Here is a 24,571-nt window from a genome sequence, read left to right on the forward strand (position 1 = left end):
ATAGAGTTACTAGCACACATCTGCTTGAGTGAGCATTGGTCTTCTCTTCCTTGATACCCTGAGAGTTCAGTGCTAAAAGAGGTGCTATGACCTTTATATACAAGTGGATTTTTCCTACAGCAGATAGTCCACATGGCCATAACAAGTACTCTTTGGGAGCCATATCATGGTTACCTTCTTAAAATGTTCAATTTGCCAGTGGGGGTTGGCCAATTTTTCACCTTGCGTAGGGGCCACGGCACATGCATTGGCAACTATTTAACATGTTCCTATTGCTCAGAGTCGAAATATTCCAGTAAATAGAATTTCATTACAACAAAATGCCGGGGAAACCACTGAAAAATTGCTCTATGAGTATCATGAAACCATTTAATAGGAGAAAAGCACCCCCCAAAGTCTTACCTCAATGTTCTCAGTCTCTTGCAGGAAGCGCAGACTGACTGACTCCAAAGCCTCCTGAGGCCACTTGTGGAACCAGTCGATAGCTGTGCAATTGACAACAGCAGGAAACTTTCTGCTCCGTACTCGCAACTTATTTCCAACAGGTGAGAAACAGAGGGCAACCTAAACAATGAAAGGCATTGTTACACAATGCAAAGCGGACATAGGTGCTGAAATTGAGTCTCACATTCTCCTGTTAGGATCAATCGACATAACACATTATGCAAAACATAATTAGCAGTGCACCATAGTAAACACTTGCAGCCTGTGCATCTTATAACCATGTCACTGTGAATCCCCCTAGATAAGACAACATGCCATCAGGGCGCAATACACCCGAATTACTAGATTATACACTACCCTCAGTAGTGCATCATCGTATATGCTTGCCTCAAATACATTCCTGAGAGCCAAATTGCCCCAAACACATTCCTGAGACTCAAATCGCCACCAACACATGTAGGGCACCAAAGTATTGGCACCTCTACTCCAACTCTGCAGCCACTGCGCTTCAGCACTTACTGTGTGGGCTGCGCAGTAATTTCAGGAACGGGACCACCGTGGAGGGTTGCCACCACGTCCTGCCCTCAAGGAAGCAAGATACCACAGGTAGGTGAGGCCCCCGCAAGTGCACCGCGCTGGGTTTTATCACAAAGAAGCTCAGCCCCACTCACCACTCCTTGTTGGTTGTGCGAGTTAGGTTGCAGCCGTCCGCTGCAACCGGCGAGCCACGCTCCTGTGCTCCAGGTGGGACACTGCCAATGACGGTGCTACGATCCAGCCCTCCGGGGCCAGGTAGACACATGGCATCATCTCCGTCTTCCTTTCCTCTGTTGAGGGTTCCCGCCTCGCCCTGCCCCCAGCCAGGCTCAGCCATATGGCTGGTCTCTCCTGCCTGGCTTCCAGCATCCGCGGAGCTTCCTTCTGGGCAGCAGCCAGCCACGACTCTTTCTGGGCTCTGTAGAGGGTCTAGAGTAGCCCTCCTTCTTGGGATCTGCGGCATCTTCTGCCGCACACTGAGGGAGCAAGCCTGAATCTCGGGCTCCGGTGGTGATTTTCTGCCCCCACCACACGTCTCTCGGTGGCAGAACAAAGAAGCGCTCCACAGCCGTAGGAGCCCACACCTAGGGGTCTGGAAAATAATCCAGAGCTCCCCACACCTAGGTTCAGGGCAAAAAGTGACCCTCACACCCTGTGTAGCACTCAACACACGCTACGTCGTCTCACCTCCAGAGCAGCCTGCAGGAGCAGTCCACAGCACTCCTTTCATGTTGTTCCCCCTGAGAACAATAGGGCACTCTGGTTTAAAACACAGGCAGTAGGCAAGCACGCATGGTCCTTGGGCATAGGGGCAGTCCCTCAGCCAGCAGCTCCCAAGGCTAAGTCCCTGTGGCTGTTCCCTGCCAGCACAGTGTCTTCTCCAGTTCCAGTTCCACAAGTTCAAGAAGTTCAGCAGACATGGGGTCACAGTCCCAGTACTTATAGTGCCCCCCAGTCTAAACCAGTTCTGGGGGGGCACTTTAAAATATCTTTTCAAGTGCACAACAACTTCCATTGTTAGTGTCAGCCTTGGCCCCAGACACACCACAGGGGGGCGGAGCCATAATTGTGGAAGGCAGGCACAGCCCTATTCAGGTGCAGGTGCTACTCCTCCCACCACTCCAAATACCGCCCAGGCGAATTCAGGTGCCAGGGGAAACCCCTCCCACTACTCTAAATTAAGCCAGGGTCTATTCATCCTAGCGCTGAGTTACCCAGGCAGGGCAGGACCCACCTCAACCCCCCCATGGACTGGCTGGAGTGAATGCACCTCCCCTCTCTCCTGTCAGTCAGAACCAGACGGTCAATACACATCAGACAGGCACGAAGACACATAGCACACAGAAATGTCCACTTGTAAAACTGGCATTTCTAAAATAGTAATACTAAAACTGTTTTCACGAATAAGCAGGATTTATCACTACTATTCAAAACATATGTGTTAGATCTGGGGGTCTCTAGTTGGCAGAGGTAGGTACCAATGTCCCAATAGGGACCCTTGCTTCTAGTCAGGGTAAGGGGGATACACTCTTTAGATAACCCCTGCTCACCCCCTTGGTATCTTGGCACGAGCAGACAGGCTTATCAAAGGCAATGTGTAAAGTATTTGTACCAACACTCACAGTAACACAGTGAAAACACCACAAAGGGACTCCACACCAGTTTAGAAAAATAAATGTATTTCATCTAAACTAAACAAGACCAAAATGGCAAAAATCCAACATAAACAGTTCAAGAATATAATTTTAAAAGAGTTCTAGGGTTTGCGTCAAAATAATCCACAGTTCCGTCACGTTTAGCCAAAAGTACCTTTAGATGCGACAAAAGTTCCAAAGTGAAAGCTGCAGCGTTGAAAAACAAGCGATGAGTCACTCCTGAGACCCTGGGGAGGCAATGCGACAGCCCCGCTGGACGCAGCGGGCGAGTTGTGATGACTCCGGTCTATATGGGGAGGGATGCGATACCTTGTATGGGATGTATGACGTTACAACGCATGCTTTTACCAAGCATGCTGTTACAACGCAGTTTTTACAACGCATACCTTTACAACGCATAGCGCTTTGGGGTGCTGGATAGTGAATAGTTTAATTTACTATTCCAACTCCAGTCCCCGTGGACACTAGGGAAGGTGTTGGATAGTAAATTAAATCTATTCCCTATCCTAGAGCGGCCCCCAGCGCAATGCGTTGTAATGGTTTTCGTTGTAAAACCTGCGTTGTAATAGCACTGCGTGGTAAAAGTTGCGTTGTAAAGGATGTTTCCCCCTTGTATGGATTCCGGTGCGCAGGTTTCGTAGGAAGTGTCTCGCAAAAGGTACGATGTGACGATCTTAGGGATGGCGACGATTTCAGGTGCGATGGCGATGCGCTGCGCTGCGCAGCGTCAATCTTCTCCTCTCGCGGCCCCTCGATGTGATAGCTCTGCGACAACTCTCGCAGCAACGTGATGCAGTCCGCAATCAAACGGTGCGACGATCTCACCCAGTGACGACAGGCTCTGCGACAATACTCGCAGCAATGGTACTTTTTCTGCACCGGAGCAATGCGTTCCGCAAGCAAAGGATGTGACGGATCTTGCAGCGGCAACAGGCGCTGCGACGATCTTGACCTTCGCGGCGGCGGGAGTTTCCTCGTACTGACAGGGATGTGCTCCGCACATGAAACTTTGCAGAAAGTCTTTAGTATCTTCTTTTCCAGCTTCCCAAACACAGGTACACCTTCCAGAGGCACCACAACTGGCCCAAGCCCTCTAGGAAGGACAGAACTCTCTCAGTAGAGTTCAGGAAAGCTGGGGGTGAAGTCGTTTTGTTCCCTGGGACTTCTTAACAGGGAACAGGGAGCCAGCTTAACTCAGGCCCTTGGAGATCTCTTCAAGCAATGGGACACAGCAGCAAAGCAACTGAAGGTCAGTCCACAAACACACAGCAGGACAGTCCTTCCTCTTCAGTCTTCCAGCATTCTTCTTGGCAGAGGTTCCTTCTTGATTCCAGGATGATCTAATTTTCTTTAGTCTGGGGTCCTATACTACTACCCCCAAAAGTCTTTGTTCCCTTTGTGCAGGAGGGCTCTGAGCCCGGTGTGAACCAGTTCTGGGTGTTCCTTGAGCACTTTGTTTATCTGGCCTCTCCTTACCTTTCAGAGAGAGGGGTGGGTATGGTCGTCAGCGGCCCAGCAGGAGGTGGAGCCAGCATTGTGGAAGGCAGGCACAGCCCGATTCAGGCCCAGGTGCTACCCCCTCCCACCACTCTAGATGCAGATGGAGCTATTCAGCCCAGGGATGGCCCACTCAGCCTCTGGGAGCTACCCAGCCCCTGCCACTCACAAACCAGACAGTCAATTCACAAACAGGCCAAGGCACACAGAAAGGTCAGACAAGAGAACAGCCACTTTCTAAACGCGCTGTTCTCAAACACAGGATTTGAAAAACACCTTTCCTAAAAGATGTGTTATTAAATTCTAAGTTCAGGGATACCAGACTTTTATGTCTTATCTTTCTCCTATGGGAAGATATGCAGGTAACCACTGTAGCCAGCATTCCCCATGATAGCCTATCGGGAAGATAGCCTTACAATAGTGAAAAACGAAAATGGCTGTAATTCACTACTAGAGCATGTCACCTGCACTAGTACATGCTCTACCTTTCACATACACTGCACCCTGCCCAAGGGGGTACCTTGGGCCTTCCACAGGGGTGACCAATGTGTACAGAAAGGGAAGGGTTAGGCCTGGTCAGTGGGGACACTGGCCAGGTTGACATGGCAGTTCACAGACTGCACACAGGCACTGCGGTGGCAGGCCTGAGACACCATTTTAGGGCTACTCATGTGTGTGGCACAATCAGTGCTGCAGGCCCACTAGTAGCATTTGTATCACCAGCCCTGGCACACTGTAAGGATTTTCAGGCAGGTTCCGCAGGAGCGTCAAGAATCCGAAGATAATTCCACAGCCTTCCCCTGCGGCCTTCCGACTCTATCAAACACTAGAGTATCGAGAGGCTCGCCAAGGGAAAACAGGGAGACAAAACAAGGGAAGGTTGGGAAGGTACAAAGAAAGCTTGACTGTAATCTTCAGTTTGGTTCCGCAACACACTGTATGGAACGTCTGGTGGTTGAAGAGCTGAAATAAATGTACACGTTATGTAACACAAGCGTCTATACTCATGTGTCTCGAATTTCCCTCTGTACCAATAGTACATACCATCAATGTTTTGTCTATGCTCCAGAACAGAGGGATGAGAGATGTGGAATTCTTCATGAACTATATGTGGATTGACAGAACAAAGTTATAGACATCTCTGTTCGAGTAAATACTGGTGATGCAAGCACCTAAACACAATATCCTTACTTGGATTGACGTATAAGACTAGCCAATGAATGTAGTAATCCAACCATATACTTGACAGTATTCCAATGCCACTCCAATACTGTGAGCTAACATCTACAATATGAAAACACATAAATTAGATCCTACACTTCTCCAATACTGTAAATAATCAAGTGGGCAGCGCACAGCGCTGTTACCGTATTTCTTCTATATGAAGTATCCGGAATCCTGCACCTCGGTTGGAGTCCACACAAGTATCCCGAAACACTGAAGAATGTTGGTACCGGCAAATGGAAGGTGAAAGGACCAACCAATATACAGCCAAGTGGGAAGGGAATAATTGGGCTGAGCAAGAAGGCGGAGCACAAGCCCAACCAAAGGAAGTGTGTCAGTATGCACAAAAATAAACCTAAATACCTAATTAAAAAGGGGAAAACACACACCACCCGGCCCAATGGCGGAGAACCAATCCCGGCCGTTAGGCGGAGCAGGGGACAGGAGCGAGGGCACGGAAAACACAATGCCCGGCCGGACGACGGAGAAACAATCCCGGTCGTCGGGCGGAGCAGAGAACTGTGAGGGAGAGGGCAGGTATGTAAATCCCGGCCGGACGGCGGAGAACCAATCCCGGCCGTCAGGCGGAGCAAGGGATAGGAGCGGGAGAAAGGACAAAAGTGCCCGGCCGGTCAGCGGAGAAAATCCCGGCTGACAGGCGGAGCAGAGGAAGGAAGAACAATTATCTGCACCGAAACGTCTAAGCAAAAGACGAGGGTGCAATGGATGTTTGAAAAGGACAGAGAAATCCGCTCTGTCGCCGAACAGACAAACGAGATCAGAAGGTCAGGAGCCAAGAACAGGGCGGAACTCGGAGAAACGGAGCTTGACGCAAGAACGTAAAGCGTCGCTCCCAGGGTTCCGTGAAGATTTGTAGAGTGAATCTTAAAGGGGCAGTACATCTATAAACTCGGGGCATGACACACACTTAGTGCACTTTACTAGGGACTTCTTGGTGATACAAATATGCTAATCAAGATTACCAATTACACTTACAATTTACTCAGGGAGCACTTGCACTTTGACACTGATCAGCAGTGGCAAAGTGCCCAGAGCATCTAAACCAGCAAAAACGAAATCCAGCATAGCATCAAAAATACAGGAATGTAGAGGCAAAAAGACAGGGGAAACCACGTCAAAGATGCCAGGTCTAACAATACAAAACTTGTTCACGCTACCCATCTCAGATCATTAATTACAACTGAAGCACATATCAGGGAATACCCAATGCATTCCTATGAGAGTGCAGCCTCACAGCAGTGACAAACCAAATAGGTTGTTTGTCACTACCAGGACATGCCACACAATTAAGGCACATGTCTTACATTTTACCTACACAGCACCCTGCCCATAGGGCTAGCTAGGGCCTACCTTAGGGGTGACTGATACATAGTAAAAGGGGAGGCAGCCACTTTATGTGCCACATCACAGTGGCAGTAAACTGCACATGCAGGCCCTGCCGTGGCAGAGGCCTGAGGCAGGTTTGAAAGGCTACTTTGGTAGGTGGCGCAAGCAGCGCTGCAAGCCTACCAGTATCATTTAATTTACTGGCCTTGGGTATATGGGATACCACCGTACAAGGGACAGATAGGTACATTAAATGTGCCAAACAGGTGTAGACCAATCTTATCAGGTTTACCATATAGAGCACATGCACTTTAGCACTGAACAGCAGTGATAAAGTGCCCAGAGTCATCAAACCACCAACAACTCAGACAAAATACAGGAGGAAGGCAAAAAGTTCTGGGATGACCCTGCAAAAAGGGCCACATCCAACAAAAATGATACCAATAATGTGTACCACGGTGAGCCATGGAACAACCTCCATCATCTGACCTCTCCTATTGTTATCTGCCAGCCTTCCTCTGTGTTTGTGGGCCTGTGCAAGGAACACTGACAAGGAGCTGGGAAGCATCTGCACTTCCTGGGTTCAGAGATCTCGAGTCTACCTACCCCACAGGCTGGTCCTGCATGCTGGGCTTCCTCTGCCAATGTGCAGGAACACTGAGTTATTGTTACGCTCCTGCTGCTATAGGTTTAGGGATTTGACTCTTCTGTTATTGACAGCTGGAAAAGGACAAGGTCCATCAACTGCAGATCATGTGGCCTTTAGTTATTATTCTGCGACAGTAAATAAATGTATTGTACACAAAGCATTTTTTGTCTGGAAAAAAGTCTGAGAATGGCCATGTCATATCTAACATTGGAGAGACCTTGGTGTCAACCTCAAAACTGAGTAACCAAAATGCAGGTCATGTGCCACAACTATTAAGGACTGTTATTGATGGGCAGATTCAACGCACACCCTATTTTAAAGTCTATTTGTTCCCAGTCACCTTCCAAAATCTAATTACTTCTCTTTATTGTCATATTTCTTATCTTAACTAGGCTGCTTACTGCAAATTAAATTGCACACCTATTCGGGCAGGCAATTTCCTTTTAGGCTTTGCTTGCATCTGACTGGTCACTATCCCTTTCTCCAGATTGCTAGTTCTTGATTCTGTTCAAAGAGTTGGTTGTTTTCTTGGCCATTTATAATTAATCATTTGCATAGCCACAGGCCCTCATATCCTGCTGCTGATGTATGTAAATGTATTGTTTGATTTAATGTGCATAAGTTAATGTACATTGGATTTCCATAACAATGAGTTTGTACATTACTGATCATTTACAAGCATGTTAATAGTTCATTGGTATTTCTGTGAAGTGAGTAACTTCACCTTCAGTTGCCTTCGGACACGGTCGATAAAAAATTTCCAGCAATTTTCTCTAGTATCCATCAATCCTTGACTCTTAACTTCATTTCTCACTCCTCCAATGATGTTCTCAACTTCATCATCAGGGAACAGGTCGGGAATTTCACCTTTAAAAAAGTGATTACCACATTAAAAAAGAAACTGTTATGAACTAGGAAACATGTTATGGTAAGTGTTAAATCACAAATTCACCTTTGTAAATTAAATAGTTTAAAAACATACTGTCCTAATGAAAAAGCATGCGCACCCTGTTAACACAAATTTTATGAAAGCAGATTTGAGTAGTGAAAGGCAAATCAGTCTTTTGAAGAGTAATACTAAAAACATGTTCTGTCTTCATAATGCAATCAGTCTAAGACAATTTACATTGACATAGTTTGCCATACAAAAGCCAGACAAAAAGCAAACCATGATATATTAAACCATAAGGAACATGGGAAATAGTACCCAATATTTAAAGTAAAAATATCCTAAATAAGTGTCTTATAGAGAACTGAGAGTGGTGGACACACTGAACATTTGCAATGCCAGTTAGCATGTCGATGAAAAACATCTGACATAAGCAAGTTTCAGCAAGCCAGCGGTTCTTTGTGAATTATGCTCTGTAGTTTGAATTATGCTCTGTAGTTACGTGAAAGATAGTGCTATCAAATTAAACAGCTCAAAGTCCATATACCTATTTTTAAACCCTGGGCCTTTAACATAGAATATCATCCTTGTTAACTTGCTACCTCGAAACGGGTACCCTTACCAGCAACTTCTTAATTTAGCAGAGAGATTTTCTGACCTTACAACGGACCTCAGTCTTTCTCCTTTGCTTTTTCCATAATTCCTTGGTCCTTCTTCGTTACTTCCTGTTTTGTTCCTGTTTCTGCAGGTACCAATTTCAATAAAGGATGCCAGATATGGGAATTGTAATTCAATTCAAAGTGTAATTTCAATTAAAAAAATTCTAGGGATATGTGGTGTCATTTAAATCAATGTTGTCCAGGTGCGAGTGGACGGATTTTGGAGCGCCGTGGTCCCCCACATACCCTAACCTTCTACAGAGTGGAGAGGGAATGGAGTATGGCGGCAGATCGCTGGCCAGTGACAGCCCAGCAGAGCAAACATTGTATCCCTCTTTGCCCCTTATTCATTTTCTCTAATGCTTTGCAATGTCGGCTGAGACCGACAGAATGACATATGAGTCCTTATTAGAACCTCTGTAAAGACCAGTCATCTCATGTCTTATGTGAGTGAAATCAGCATAAAGGTGCACAGAAAATGCTCAAATAAATCTAAAGAATGATCCTGCTTCTTTGAATGCTTTCGAAGAGTCTATTTCCCCTCTATTCAGAACGATGGATGAGGTTGTAGCAGCTAACCTTCAAGGAGAATGCCACCTGCAAAAAGTCAGAAGATGGAAGGAGATCAAAAAGACCCTGTAGACCCATTGCTAAAAAGGACAACACACCCAAGGCATTGGTTTAGAATGCGTGATCGGCTTCCACTACACAAAGCTGTCAGTGATATGATGTCCAAAGATTAGAAAGAAATGGATCAATTTGAACTTCCTCTTTTTATTGCAACACACTACCATTTAGCAGGATTTGAGAGAAAATGTCCTTCTGTTGAAGAAGTAAATCAGTTACTTGGAAGTATGGCTGAAATATGGATGGAAATTCTTTAATTGCTTCTGTATAGACACTTTGCCTCACAACTCAGAGGACTGCATAGGAGTCTAATACAAAACAATCCTATTCGGCAATGAACATTTCTGTTCGTGCTGGGTCTTATGCTGGGTACACAGCTCCAACTTTGTTAAAAGACTTTCAAGATCTGTCTTGAGACTATGTGAGAATGGAAAGCCTTTTCCGACCTGTCAGCTTTAACGATCAAGGGCCGCCACTGCATCAATGGATGAAGTCACAAAGGCTGGAAGCAAGTCAGAAGGTAATTATTACACATCTTCCTTTCCTGAGCCTGAAACTATTTGGCACCGGGCTGAACAATCCGGTGTCACAAACCTTCCAACAACATCTTCTTGTAAATTTTTTCTTTCTAAATGACAACTTCAACTACATTAGACGCAACGACAAACTACAAGACAGCAGGACAGCAGGAGGTGAGGCATGGCCAGAGGCACCCTTCACCAATACATCCAGATGGGAAACAGCCACTACAACGCGGGTATCACATTGCCATTACAAGGCAGTTGTTACAACAACCGTGTTGTTACTACACAAAGCCATCACTACGCAGGTCATTACATCGACTGGCAGTAGATGGCGTGCACACATTAGAAATAGTATTGTTTACTATTCCAACACCTTCCCTACTTTTACGTAGGCTGGAGTCGGAATAATAAATTATACATTTCTAATGTCACCATGCCATCTACTACAAGTCGATGTAATGACTTGCGTAGTAATGGTTTTGCGTGGTAACCACGCGGTCGTTGTAAATCCCGCATTGTTATGGCACGCGTTGTGATGACTCGCATTGCAACGAGTCATATTCCATCCAGACACACGGCTGCAGGCAGTTAATTCACATCAATGGTAGCCTTATTCTGCCAGCACTTGCTGGTGTGAGGTTGATCCCAGTGTTTACCAGGTGAAATGAGATTTACCAGCAATGGGTTTCGTAAGTTGTCAGCTCTGGATATGTCAGTGTCAAATATATTGCCTCCTTCATGTTTCAGTCGAATGCCAAAACAACAGGGCCCAGTCAAAGAGAGGCTCTTCAATTAGGGGAAAATATCTTAGAAAGAGAGCAATTTCAAAAGTAAAAAAAGATCAAGGAGGGTGTGTTGGACCTGGCCCTTTCTGGGGCTCATCAAAGCACTTTTTGCCTCCCTAATGTATTTTTTCTGGCCTGTTTTTGTTGGTTTTATGACTCTGGGCACTTTACCACTAGTGATCGGTGCTAAAGTACATATGCTCTCTCTTGTAAACTTGTTAATATGGCTTACACCTGTTTGGCATATTTAATTTACCTGTAAGTCCCTTGTACAGTGGTATCCCATATACCCAGGGCCTGTAAATTAAATGCTACGAGTAGGCCTGCAGCACTGCTCGCGCCAGCCACCAAAGAAGCCTTTCTACCCAGTCTCAGGCCTCTGCCGCTACGGGGCCTGTGCACACAGTTTACTGCCGCAGTGACGTGGCATTTAAAGTGGTTGCCATGTCTAAAACTCCCATTTTACTACATATAAGTCACCCATAAGGTAGGCCCTAGCTAGCCCTTTGGGCAGGATGTTGTATAGGTAAAAGGAAGGACATGTGTCAAACTGTGTGGCATGTCCTGGTAGTTACAAAAAGCCTATTTGGTTTCTCACTGCTGTGAGGCTGCCCTCTCATTGGTTTGCATTGGAAATTCCTTGATATTGCTTATGACTCTTTGTGCCCTGCCTGGTTGTGTATTCACTGTCTGGTTTAGACTGACAGGAGAGGGGATGTGTATTCACTCTAGACAGTCACAAGGGGGGTTGAGGTGTTTGTTGACTTTCCTGGGTGACTCTGTGCTGAGCTGAGTAGACCTTGGCTGTATTTAAACTCACCAGAGGAGTTTCCCCTGCACCTGAATAGAACTGGCCTGCATTTAGAGTGGTGGGAGGAGTTGAACTTGCACCTGAATAGGGCTGTGCCTGACTTTCACAATGCTGTCTGCACCCTCCTGTAGCATGTCTGGAGCCAGGGCTTGGGATTGAATGGGGGTGTTCTGAACGTCGTTTGAAGTTTCCCCAGAATAAAGACTTTTGGACTATAAGTACAGGGGCAGCGACTTCATTATTTTAGATACTGCCTGGGCTTGTAACCTGGTGCTGCAGGTTCTACAGACTGCACCTACCAGACAGAACTACTGTGCTGCCAGGAGAAACCGCAATTTGAACCATCTGCTTGTTGTTTCGGAGGGACTTCCCCTCTGCAAGCTATTCGTGCTGGCCTTCCTGCCTGCTGTTCCTGTGTGTGTGTCCAGGTGCTCTCCAGGGGCTTGTGAGCTTTCCCCCCCTCTTCTTTTACACGAGGTTTTCAATGACTCAAGAGGAGTCACCCTGAATTACCAGGGTCACGTCCGTGAGACTCTCACTCTGGCCACTTTGAAACTCAGAGGGACACCACTTTGTCTTTTCCCTCAGCGTAGTAGGGCTGGCTGCTGGCTGCATGTTAGGTTAGCGCATGGCTGACCAATGTGAACAGGAGCTCAGCGGTGAGGAAGAGAGAGAGAGCGCTCCCGTTTTGATCCCAGGATGTTTGTGCATAGGCGCCACAGCACCAGATGATTCTGCTGAGGCAAGAAGGCAAAGTTGCATCATGGCCACAGCAAGTAGCTCTGCTTAGTACCACCTTGACCACGACGCTCACGAGAGGAAGAAGGGAGCATTCGCCGGTGTCAACCAGGAAGGCTGCAACAGGAGAGGAAGCCTGAACACACAACCTGGCAGGTTGCCATTGCAACCAGAGAGCCAGAGCGGAGCCCACCCCGGTGCAGCACTGCCGCACAGAAAGAAAGCCACACTGAGGATGGAGGAGCCCCTGAGACCGTTGCAACTTGGGGGTGGAGTCATCCTACAGCCATCAGCTGTACCGCAAGGTCACGGGCAGCTCCATTTGACCCCCAAGTGTGCCGGCACAGCGATGTCATGGGGAACCAGCCTCTTGGGAGTGGAGGGCTCCCATCATGGGTGGCCAGTGCGGTTGCCTCCCCCCTTGGTTTAGCACATACCGAGGGGCATGGTAGGGAGATTGGCAGGACCGGGTTAACCTCGATGGAGGCCCCCGATTCCTAGGTTCGAGGGAATACCCGGAATTGTCCCATTACTTGTAAAAGGTGCACTGAGGCTGGCGTGCCCAGTAGCCTCGTGTTCATTACCACATTTCCATGGATGTGGAGGGAGAGTGTGAGAAAGAAAGTGTTAATGAGGATAAAACTAACTACCTACAATTTTACTGGTACACCCAGGGGTCAGCTCTCCCCGGACGTGCTATTGAGTACAGCTGCTACCTGAGCAGAGGTTTGTTGGAACCCTCCTCAAGTGCACCGCGGATGAGCTGCCACTAGCTGCCCCCAAATGACGAAAACACCGCTGAACATCAGCTAACCACGACTGGCGTTCGTTCCGCCAGTCGTTGCATCCTTCGAACACCAACCTGAGTTTGGTCTGGTGTCACTGTTTCTCACATCTTACATTAGGTCCTGAAGAATGCCCCAGCACCACTACGGAGGGCACTATGGCTGAAACATGTCAACCCTATGATCACAAGCAACCATGCTAGGTTGCATTCTCTGGGCATGGTATCGTAATTAGTTTTAACCCTGACGCCTGGGTGTACAAGTTAAATTTTTTATCAACACACCATGTAATTATATCGTCACTAGCACTTTCTTTATCACAATGTACCATCATGACAAGTGCCTAGTGGCACAATGATTAATGTGAATATGGTCTAAAGTGTTTTATGTACAATATAAAGGGTATTTTTATATAACTCTGTGTGGAGTTTCTTTTTGTGGTGCGCCTAGTGTGTCACTGGTGCATGTGTGTGTGTGTGTGTGTGTGTTTGTGTGTGTGTGTGTGTGTGTGTTTGTGTGTGTGTGTTGCGCAAACGCTTTGCACATTGCCTCTGGGATAAACCTGACTGCTCTGCCAAGCTACCAAGAGGGTGAGCAGTTGTTATCTTAGGTGTGTAACTCCCTTGCCCTGACTAGAGTAGTGGATTCTGCCTGGCTTAGGTGCATACCCTAGTCAACCAGAATCCCCATTTCTAACAGGGTGTTATTTAAGACTGTGCTTGGTATCAAAATGTTCAGACTACTAGTGATTGCAGACACGAGAATGTCAATCTGTTTATGAGTTACAGATCTTTTTGCAAGAGGTTTCTTAAGTGTCTCATTTCTCACATCCAAATAGGTGACATCTTGCTTTTCTGGAGCTCAATGATGCATACTTCCAAAAGCTAATCCATTCCAGTCCAGGAAAATGTTTACAAACTCTGTTAGGAGGAAACCATTACCAATCCTAAATGCAAGTGTTTGTTTTGGAATGATCTTCAAGAGCATTCAGACAGGCTTTGTTTTTGTAAAATGACACGAAGAAGGTACTAAATTGATTCCAAACCTTGTTGATTGAGTAATCAGTGCCTTGTTTCTCCCTAAGGCATACAAGAACATCACACAGGGTGCAAAGCTCTTCAGGACTTTTGGTTACTCCTGCATGTACGGAAATCTCGTCTCCAAACGTGTGATTGGAGACTTAGATGGGGAATATGTATCTCTCAGTGTATAGGGCATGGTTTCTTCACAACCTCAACAGTTCTTCATTCAACAATGTTAAAAGCGAGGCTATGGCTGAAAATTCAGAGATTATTGGCCTTGCAACAACAACAGTTCCTAGGGCTCAATCTCATCTGAAACGTTGGCACTGGTCTTTGCTGTGCCATAGCAATCCAGTATAAGGGGAGAGGATGTGGCCTAATGGCTAGAGCAGACAACCTCAAAACTGGGGGCAGAGATGCTCAACATCCTGTGATTCTGGGCAAATCATTTGATTTCTCTATGCCTAACAAAATGAATATGTCCGCCTGTGACACAACTGGAGCTCATGTGAAGCGCTCTGATACCATCGGGTCTAGTTTGCGCTATAAAAAACTCTGAAGAAAAAAAAAGTGAAACATGGGACTTACTTTCCTGTCACTGAGAAAACCCAAACTGTAATAGACTGGTGGTTAGTGGGCAATACACATGTGGAGGGGTATCCTTGAATGCCCATGTCCCTCCTATGATTACAACAGGGTCAGGTGGTAAGGGGCAACTCTGAGAGTGCTTCATAACAGGCTCTCTAGCCAATCAGCCTTCCAACTGGAGGGAGCTGACAATATAAAGGCTCTCTTAGTTTATGCTCCACTTATGACCAGTCACTGTGTTCTACTGAGGACAGGCAATCAAGCAGGAACATGATGTGCTAATCTAGCAGACAAAGCACATGCCCTGTGAAACGCACCTTCTGTCCTTCACAGTGGCTAATATCCTGAGAGTCTGGGTAACTTACCTTAGGTTAAATCCTTTATAATGATATACCAAAGCAACATAGCTGATAGGAATATTAAAGGTAGACTTCAGTGAGAAAATATTTATAGACCAATCCTAAAGAGTATCAGCTACACGGTGAGAGTCAGAGGTCAAAGCAAGTCACACGAAAATGAAAGCATTTTTAGGTATCTGCACTATTTCAGTTTAAATTTTAGGACTCAATAACATTTTACCTTATTCTGTTGAATCCTCGCCCTCTATAGTCACTACAAATTGGAGTATCCATGGCTTTTGTACACTGTGCTTATGTTAAAGTTACCAGGTGATTTCATGTTGCTATTGACACCATGATCCATGTCCTGGTTTTCCTTTTGAAAATGACTGTCCTTAGGTGTGTTAATCGTATTGGGTCAGTTGAACTGCACAAAGACTACCACTCCCAAAATACATTAAGTTCTTAAAGAAAAGCCTTTGCTGACAAATGACGTCCTTGATGACACAAAGCCAGAGGTGTTTTAAGGCATGGGCATAGTGGGCTCTGGCCCAGGGCCCCAGCCTTTCAGGAGGTGCTGCCAGAGTCAGCTCTGTTCTGCAGAGTCTTGCCCTAATGACCTTGCACATTTCTTAAACAGATTGTTTTAAATACTGTTTTCCTTTAATTTATTTTTAACCTATGTGATGTGTGAGAGGTCCAGTACAGACATATTGCAGAGAAATGCTGTGTTCATGTTTCATGCAACATCCTTAAAAAAAAGTTTCTTTTAGATCAAAACAAACAGGGCTTCGCATATGAGAAATGGGAGGTGTCACAGAGATTACTTGCAGTAATATTAGTGAGCTGCCTTGATGTTACAATATTTAAAATACATGTCACTATCCCTGAATATTAGATGTAAACACATTAGAGTTTGTATGAGTGTGCCTGCGCACTATCCGGGACCTATCCATAGAAGACATGAAAGAGCTGAAATTTGATCATAAATTAAAAAACTATTCAAACAGAAGCCCCCAAAATACGTTTGGCCCAGGGCCCCCAAAATCCTAAAGATGTCCGTGCATGAACCCATCCGGTAATCGTAGCCTTGGAGAGATCGCTTTTATGTACGATGGAGGACCTTTGCACGTTGTCCCAGACTGCAACGTCATAAAAACGAGCAAACCTGTATTTTTTTAGAATCTGATCGATTTTAGTACCATAAGGCAGTTTTCTTTTGCCATAAGTACGCGCCTGGCATTTCATTTTCTCCGAAGAACAAAATGTTCGCATTTCTATACACTCTGCTCCCCACTCTGACATAAAATGTACATGCTGTGCATTAAACAGCAGGAGTATAATTCAAGTGCCGTTCTGTTACACCTGGGCCTAAAGGGATAAACAATGCTAAAAGCAGCATATAACGAAAAATGCAGGCAGCAGCTACTTGCAGGGTTTCTAATTTACTGTGTTAATTAGATTTCAGGCGCTCTACATCCCCCAACATGCTTTACAGTGCCGTGAACCATTCCGGTTTGGCAAATGTATTTGTTCGCATGTGCATTATATAGGTCTCCAAAGGATACTGCATTCAGCTGCAGTTAGAAAACACAAACCCTTCACTTTACTCCGCGCAGCCTCTTTCCTTTGTGTTGATGCAAACAATTCTGAACGGGGTACAATATTTTAGCTTCCTTAGGCACGTTTTTCTATAAGCGTCCTCCAGCATGCAAACAGAGCGCATTTGTCAAGAATTAAAACAGGTACAGTTAAATAGCCTACTTATTCGAACCACTGAGTATGGAACAACCTTCGAAGGTTAGTGTTCTTCAGAGTCAGGAGGAGTAGCCCAGATGGCTGCCTTGCAGATTTCCCTGCGGCCACCGATGCCTCTGGGGGACCCCGCCTGACCTAAAAGAGGAGACTGAGACACTGCACCTTATAAGAGAGAGCTGTGCCACGAAGCATCCATTGAGATTTCTGAATGTACATATTTTCCTGAGTTTGATGAGAGCCTCTTGCTTAAAGAAGCTGAGAGCTCGTTTATGCTCATGCTGTGGAAGTTCACCTTAGCATGTTGCTATTATATAAACTTCTAAGGCCATTTTCAAACAAGTTGTCTGACTGTCGAGGGCCACAGTGTGGACATAGCTTCTCTGCCCCAACTATGATGATTGGGGTCATTTGTCACTGGTGTCCCGGGGTCCATCCCACTATGGCTCTGCACAGTGGGACAAGCACAATCCTTTCCACACTAGACTGTCGGGTAGAAAGGACAAGCAGCCACAGCTTCTCAAGGAGGCACTGTAGGGGAGTGGGAGCTCTGAGCTCAACAGCAGACCGACAGACACTCAACGCGGAGGTTCTATGTAGGACATTGATGGTTTCACACACTTAAGGCATTGCATTATCTTTCGTCAGATTGCTACTTCTGTTTGATTTATTTCGCTTTAGGGTTCTCCTTTGCAAATTGTTGTCATGTTTGTTAAGACTATTTTGTTTTCAGCGCACTGTATACTTTTTGCACAATTTTGTCACTTATTTTCATCTTCACTGCGCCATCACACGCACCACCTTTCCACTGAATGGTTTTTGTCACTTTATTGATGTGATTTATTTAATTATTACATTTAAGTAATTCCAATATAATTTGCTGTGATAGCAGGGTCCTCTGAATTGTATATCTCTGCCAATATGTCAAATTTCTTCTGAATGATTGCCTAGGGAACATATGTTGTATTTATGGCCTCCTCTAAGGCCAGGCACTTTCTCCCTCTCTCAGCAGGCAGGCAAGTTTCTGGAATTATTAACCTGATCCACAAGTCTTCCAGAAGAAAGTGCTGACTTCAGGTGATGCCCTTCCAGCTCTGAGAGACTGGGAGGCAGACACCAGTGCTGGTTGCACAGCAGCTCTTCAAGTACTCTGACAAGTCTTCACTGCCTTGGTCAAAAAGAACATGATACTGACACAATGTGACATGGTTTGTTTTCCACTTTTATACACATGTTCAAGATAGCAGATTGGAATCTAAGGTTTCAGAATTGGTTTGGACTGATATTTGAGAAGGTAGGACCACAGAAGGCTTCGCTGTTGGGCCTGCCGGTCTTTAACAGGAAGCAGTTCTTTCTATTTACATTTTAGGGTTCGCAGTGGTTTTGTTAGAGGTGGGTGTGAAGTAGTGTGACCTTCTGAATTATTATCAAGAAACGTCTCGATCGTTGCAGCATTGAAACTGTAAAAGCATTAAAAGTCTTTACCAAATCACAGACTATAGGCCCATACTATGGCTTCTGTCAAGTATGCTTTGGCAAGCGCATTTAGCATCATTAATAAAAATTTCTAAAATGTAGCCAGTGACGACCTGCACAACAGGAAGTAAGTAGTTATGGTCAAGGGATCATGATGCTAAACTGCTGGTTTGAATTGTTTTGATTCCCACTTTCTAAGTAGGATGACATTGACATTGAGACGCCAGTTCCATCTTTTCTAAATAGAGCTTGGTGTGTTTTGAATACAATTGTTAAATTAAAGCATGGAAGCTAACCAAGAACCGAGTAGGATGAAGTTCTACCCAACTGTAAGGAGGCCCCAAAGACAACAGGGCAGTTGAGGAAAGCAACCAAACCTCCTTCATGATAAAGCACTGAATAAACACAGGCATGCCTCGTAGTTGCTGCAGGTGGAAGACGTGTTCTTTGCCCCATTTACAAGGCACTCTCTGACTGGGAGTATACCAACATATCACGGGATATAGAATAGTAAGTAGGGAATCTAGAACGTACCAGAGGCCAGTAGATCATTCACCAACACAAGGAACTTTTCATCGGACACCTGAGCATCAGTCATCAGGAACACGGTGCCAACATTCTTCATGCCAGCTTTAATGTACTGGCTTGCCAGGTCTGTCTGAAGATTGGGAAAAAAACATTTCACATAAAAAAAAATATAGAATAAACACAGCCATTAATGTCACTGAAAGTATTCAACGAAAAAGGGGCTCCTAACGTGCCTACACAAGAACGGGATGAGCTTAGCTATAAACATCCTGCTTCTATACACAGACTAATCATGGACACTGGCCAGAATGCAAGCGTACCTTATTTTGGCAGACCAACATCCCAGGTGACACAGCCAAAATTCACACCCTTTTTGCCTAAAAAATATAATCAGCGCTGCTCAGGTAATTTAATTTTTGTAAATTTAAAAAGATATTTTACAAACCTCACCAAGGCTGATGCGCTAATACTGTTCCATGTCTGACGCTACACTTATATTTTATAATATCTGCTCAACTTCATATGCATTGCCAGATGAATAAAACAGCCCTTGTATCGGGCCTTCAAGTGTGGGTCCTTGGGTATTTCAACACTATGACCTGAACATTTGGTGAAACTTTTCACATTCCCAAAGCAGTCATCTAGGTCATCTTGATCTCAGCATAGAGCAAAACATCTTATGCATAGCAAATGTTCATACTGAGAATTTAGCGATGAATACTCCCTTCAAACTGAGGCACAGTGGGACATTCCGGAGATGTGAGTATGAATTCTGTAACTCCGTGAAGCTGACATGTTGTTGTTTAAAGCTCGGGAAGATCTAATCGCACTCAGGCTGATTGTTTAAGTGTTTTATTTCTTCTGGTCAAACTGCATTAGGGACGACATCAACATAGTAGTAATAACAGGAGCAACATCTTAGTACTCAGATCTAGATCACTGAGACATTTATCAAGTTGGCTTTGGATGAGGTTGACCATGGAATCCTTCAATCACAGCTGGGACCAACCTTTGAATTGAAGGACGTTGAGCCCTAATCGCACAAATTGTTCCATTCAAACCACAACCATCAGGGAAATCGGTTGTATGGCATTACAACGCGGGCTTTTACCCTGTGTGCCATTACAACGCTGTTTTTACAACGCAAGTTGTTACAACGACTTGCGCTGTAAGCGCTGGATAGTGGAATAGTTTAATTTTCTATTCCAACTCCAGCCCACGTTACAGTAGGGAAGGTGTTGGAATAGAAAATTAAACTATTCCCTATCCAACAGCGCCCTCCAGCGCAAGTCGTTGTAACGACTTGCGTTGTAAAAGCAGCGCGGGGTAATGCCCGCGTTGTTATGGCTGTTTACCGGGAAATCTCTGCCACATCCTTTATAAAACTACAAACATGGTTTGTCTCAAGGTTCCTTCGTCTCTCTAGTAGCCAAAGTTTATTATCACAACGTAAAGGGTATGAAACATAGCCTTTGTATTTTCTTTTCCATCTCACAGCTCGACTCACTGCAAATATCAGACGTCACTACTCAGCAGACATTCCTCAGAAGACTACTAAATGATTGATATGGAGGGGGATTTCACAGACATGACCTGTCTGTCAGGCCTGGCATCCTTGATGTGATTTCCCTTGACTTTTTGCCTTCTGAGCTCCTGTCTTACTGACTCGTTTTTGCTGGCTTTAGGATTCTGGGCACTCTACCACTGCTAACCAGTGCTAAAGTGAATATGCTCGGTACTCAAAATATGGTAACATTGTGTTATCCACAATTGGCATATTTAATTTACTTGTAAGTCTCTAGTAAAGTGCCCTACACCAGTGTTGCAGGCGCACTAGGGGTGAATGTTTGGCTTAGTTCAGCATTCCATCCATCAATTGTTCTTTGTGAATTTGTCACCCCAAGTGGGACAGGTATGCAAAGACGTGGTCCCGTGCTCTCTATGCCACTGGAGTCAAGCTAGCCTGTCTCATGAGGGGTGATTCCCAGAAACAGGTCCTGTGATGCTTGTTTCTGGTCCAGGGAGGACCAGATCTGGCAGTTTGCGCCAATTGGGAACAGGGTCAAGACTGATTTGCATATGGCTGGGTTTAAACTGGAATAGCATGGTGAGCAAAAAAACAATAGATTTAGGCCCAATCTCTGTACTGGGGGGAAATGTTTGACATTGTTCAGCAGTCCATTCATCAGTTGTTCGTTTTGCAGGCTCACTAGTAGCATTTAATTTATAGGCCCTGGGTATATGTGGTGCCACTTTACTGGGGACTTATAAGTGAATTAAATATCCCAATTAGGGATAAGCCAATGTTACCATGTTTTAAGGAGTGAGCACTGGTTAGCACTAGTAAAGTGTGAGGAGTCCTAGGGCAAAAATGAGATCAGCAAATAATGGAGGAGGAAAGCAAAATGTTTGAGAGAGGATTACGCTAAATCTGACAGATCTAACACTCACCTAGGTGCATTTTGGACTCACAGTGTTCTGACAGGCTATACTGTGTCCTTCCACTGTGGACTTGAGGGAACGTTTTCCCTTTGTACTTAGCCCTCCATGTGAGTGGATGTTTTTCTTTTCTCTCTCACATGCATTTTGTTGTGCTTCCTCCCCTCATGCTCTCCCTGTTTACTTCCTTCCAAGATGCTCCACGCCCCATTCCTCACCCTGCTCCCCACTTCACTATCCATTTTAAATATTATTTTTCAATGTTTTCTTTTTTTAGGCCCTGGCAACTGCAGAGTGCAACTGGGATGCTTGTTTCCTCACTTTTTAATTTACTGTTCGAATACAGCCGCCCACCATGTTAGAATGGGGTAATAAAAATGGGAGTTCCATGCATCAGAAGCATCTTGGAATGGGTTTTATTTAATAGAAAATTCATTGCAAGATTGCTAGCCATGCATCCACATTCATCACAACACATGTGCTTGTATGTGGTTTCTAATCAAAAGAGCATTGGCAAAGCCAGTAGCTTGGCCTTTTAGAGCTGTTATATTTAGCAACAATTCGAATTGAGCCCAGACTTTAAACTTATAAAATTAGTTCAGAACCAGCTCTGGGCCATCTCCACAGTCCAGAGAATTGCTAATTTTGCCCACGAAAATGCATTTTTATGTTTCTTTCATGCAAGCCCTGATGAAAGATGATGTTGAGAATCACAGTCTCCTAAGGGAAAGGGGAGCATGTGCGTTTCTTACTTTTGGGGCACCTCAGCTTTTAAAATGCAAATTTGTCTAAGCCATCTGTTTTCTTTTAGAAAGGTGTCTGTGTATTGTGACATAGTGCCACCTGTTAAGCTCTTTCCTTTTATGTAGTTGGTTTAAGCCTTACATTCCAGTAAATGAGTTGCTGATCCTTGCAGCCCACAGAACCACCCTCAGAATAAGTCTTAATTTCACTAAACACTACCAAACAGTGAGACAAAGATGTATTTTTAGTAGTCCAGTTCTACTTCAGTGCAGTTCTCTTGGCAAGGTACATCCTGAAACACTGGTAATATGTAGAAACGTACATGGTCACTTTCCCTCCTGCATCTCAATTTTAATGTTTCTAGTCAGAGGGTCCTTTTAATGGACACGGTTTGTGTTCTGCAAGATATTGTGAGATGTTTAACATGGCTGACTTATAGTTAGTATGAATTGCTTGGTATGTAAGTAGAGCAGCGTAATTTTTATCCAATCCTAAAATACTGTAAGAGTGCATCCTAATCATGTGTAGTCAGCACTCAAATATATTGTGTGCGATTAATGTTAGTAAGAAAAGATGGGGTATTGTATACTTAAAGTACGCCACACAAAAACTAATGAGACTTATATACCTTGGGCATAGAAATGTGACTAATAAAGGTCTTTGTAACATTTACATATTCATTTTTTGGGAGGTTAACGTTTAGATGTGTCTTATTATGAATCTGGTGAAATAAAGTATATGTGTAAACTAATGTTTAAGCATTTATACATGTAATAAGAAATTATGTTCATGTTGTTGTTTATGAAATGATCTTTTCATAACCTTTGCAATTTGTTTATGTATTAAGAAGTTGCATTTGCTATGTGTGTAGAAATGTGCATGTATTTGTAAACATGTGCACAATTAAGCGGACATACATTTTTGGGCCTCGAGAACTATTTCAGTATGAGCTCACGTTTAAAGTCTAACATGTAATTTGTATTTAGACTTCAATGTAGAGTGTATTTGCTTTAATTTTTGTTTAAACTGCGGGTGTGGACAAAGTGTTATTAGCTAGATAAGACGGGTTTTTATTTTACTTAGATAGCAAGGTATGAAAATATGGATCTATGCAAGGAGAAACACGGTAACGAGCAAGGAGGCATGTTCTCATGGAGGTGGAGAAGAGTAGCCAAGGATGAATGAAGTAGCAACTTATTGATGTGGGAAAGGTGGTGACAGTAACCAGTGTGTGCTGAAATTGTGGTACTGGAGACAAACATGTGACTTACCTTGGGTGCAACTATTGTATTTCGCTGTAACGTAGTGAGGTTAGGCAGCACGTCCTTGGTGAGACGCGATAGTCACAATAGCAAGGTAAGGCGCTGGGTCGCGACATGGAGACCTCAGAAGAACGATCCAATGTGGATGATTCAGCAGGCATCTGGAGGTCCAATTCAATTGGTAAACCTCCCCTGTTGAACACCCAGGTTGAGACCTCTGCTCACATCAGCACGCTTCAAAATGAATTGTGACCCAGTCTGGATGATGACCTAAAGTTATTAAGGGTCAAAATGCTGTTGACCGATCAGCGCATTGTTTGGCACCTTGATGGTTGCTTAAAAAGATTGTATTAAGTTGTTGGCAACCTGTTAAAAAAGGTTTTTTTTAACCATCTTTCTTTTGACATAATTTTTATGCGCTGGTTATTTTGCTGTTTCTTCACCCATCTTCATATGTCACTACGCCGATCACGTCTTGCACGAGCACGTATGTGCAAGACCTTTTTTTGGGTTACACGCACATGTATTGATAATAGTGCTGCCATAACTATTGTTCTGTATGAAATATACGAATAAAGACTGCTACAAATATTCTAATTACATCCGTGTCTGTCTCCCTGCTTCATTGCTTTTCCAATTCGCATTTTTTTTTTATAAAACTGCCTATTCAAATGTAACCTGTTGAGACATTGTTGATTGTTCTAAGAAACTCACTAGTAGCGTTTGATTTATTGGCACACTCAGTGCACTTTACTAAGGACCTAGCAGTAAATCAAATATGCCAAGCATCCATAACCAATCATAATCACAGTTTACACAGGACCATTAAACATAATCTGGGTCAGGTTTCCCAAGTAAGAAACATTTCTTTCAGATTGCTAAAGAAGTATTCTGATAGGCATTTCATATGGATTTCAATGTGCGGAGAGATGTCACTTATGACTACCAAATCAGTTATGTGCATAACAAGAAATGTGAAATAATATGTTCTTTGAGAATACTGAGTAGGACTGGTGTATCCATGGCTGACTTTGCCGGAGTGCAGTTGAATCAGTGTTGTACAACATACAAATGTCCCCAGATTAGGGAAATGAGGCTATCTAAAATCATGGACATATTTCTGGTCACAGTAAAGAGGAATAGAATTGACGTGCTTACTGTACTCTACACAGCAGCACTACTTTTCCACCAAAACGTACTTGATTATTGAAAAATGTCCGACAGTTTATACTCAAGGGGCCTCATTTA

The 24,571-nt window shown here is 44.4% G+C and overlaps 1 protein-coding gene across 1 annotated transcript in view; it reads right to left on the bottom strand.

The window, feature by feature from the left end:
- The window catches only part of DNAH9 (dynein axonemal heavy chain 9), a 1,695,107-nt gene that overhangs the window by 658,027 nt on the left and 1,012,509 nt on the right, over window positions 1-24,571 (bottom strand). Inside the window, exons 45-47 of the mRNA XM_078654721.1 lie at window positions 18,885-19,008; window positions 8,078-8,220; window positions 403-564 (exon numbers count right to left, since the gene is read on the bottom strand). Coding sequence (XP_078510847.1) covers window positions 403-564; window positions 8,078-8,220; window positions 18,885-19,008 — 429 coding nt within the window. The remainder of the gene's footprint in view (window positions 1-402; window positions 565-8,077; window positions 8,221-18,884; window positions 19,009-24,571) is intronic.

The sequence above is a fragment of the Lissotriton helveticus genome, chromosome 7, assembly GCF_964261635.1.
Source record: "Lissotriton helveticus chromosome 7, aLisHel1.1, whole genome shotgun sequence".
Classification (NCBI taxonomy): domain Eukaryota; kingdom Metazoa; phylum Chordata; class Amphibia; order Caudata; family Salamandridae; genus Lissotriton; species Lissotriton helveticus.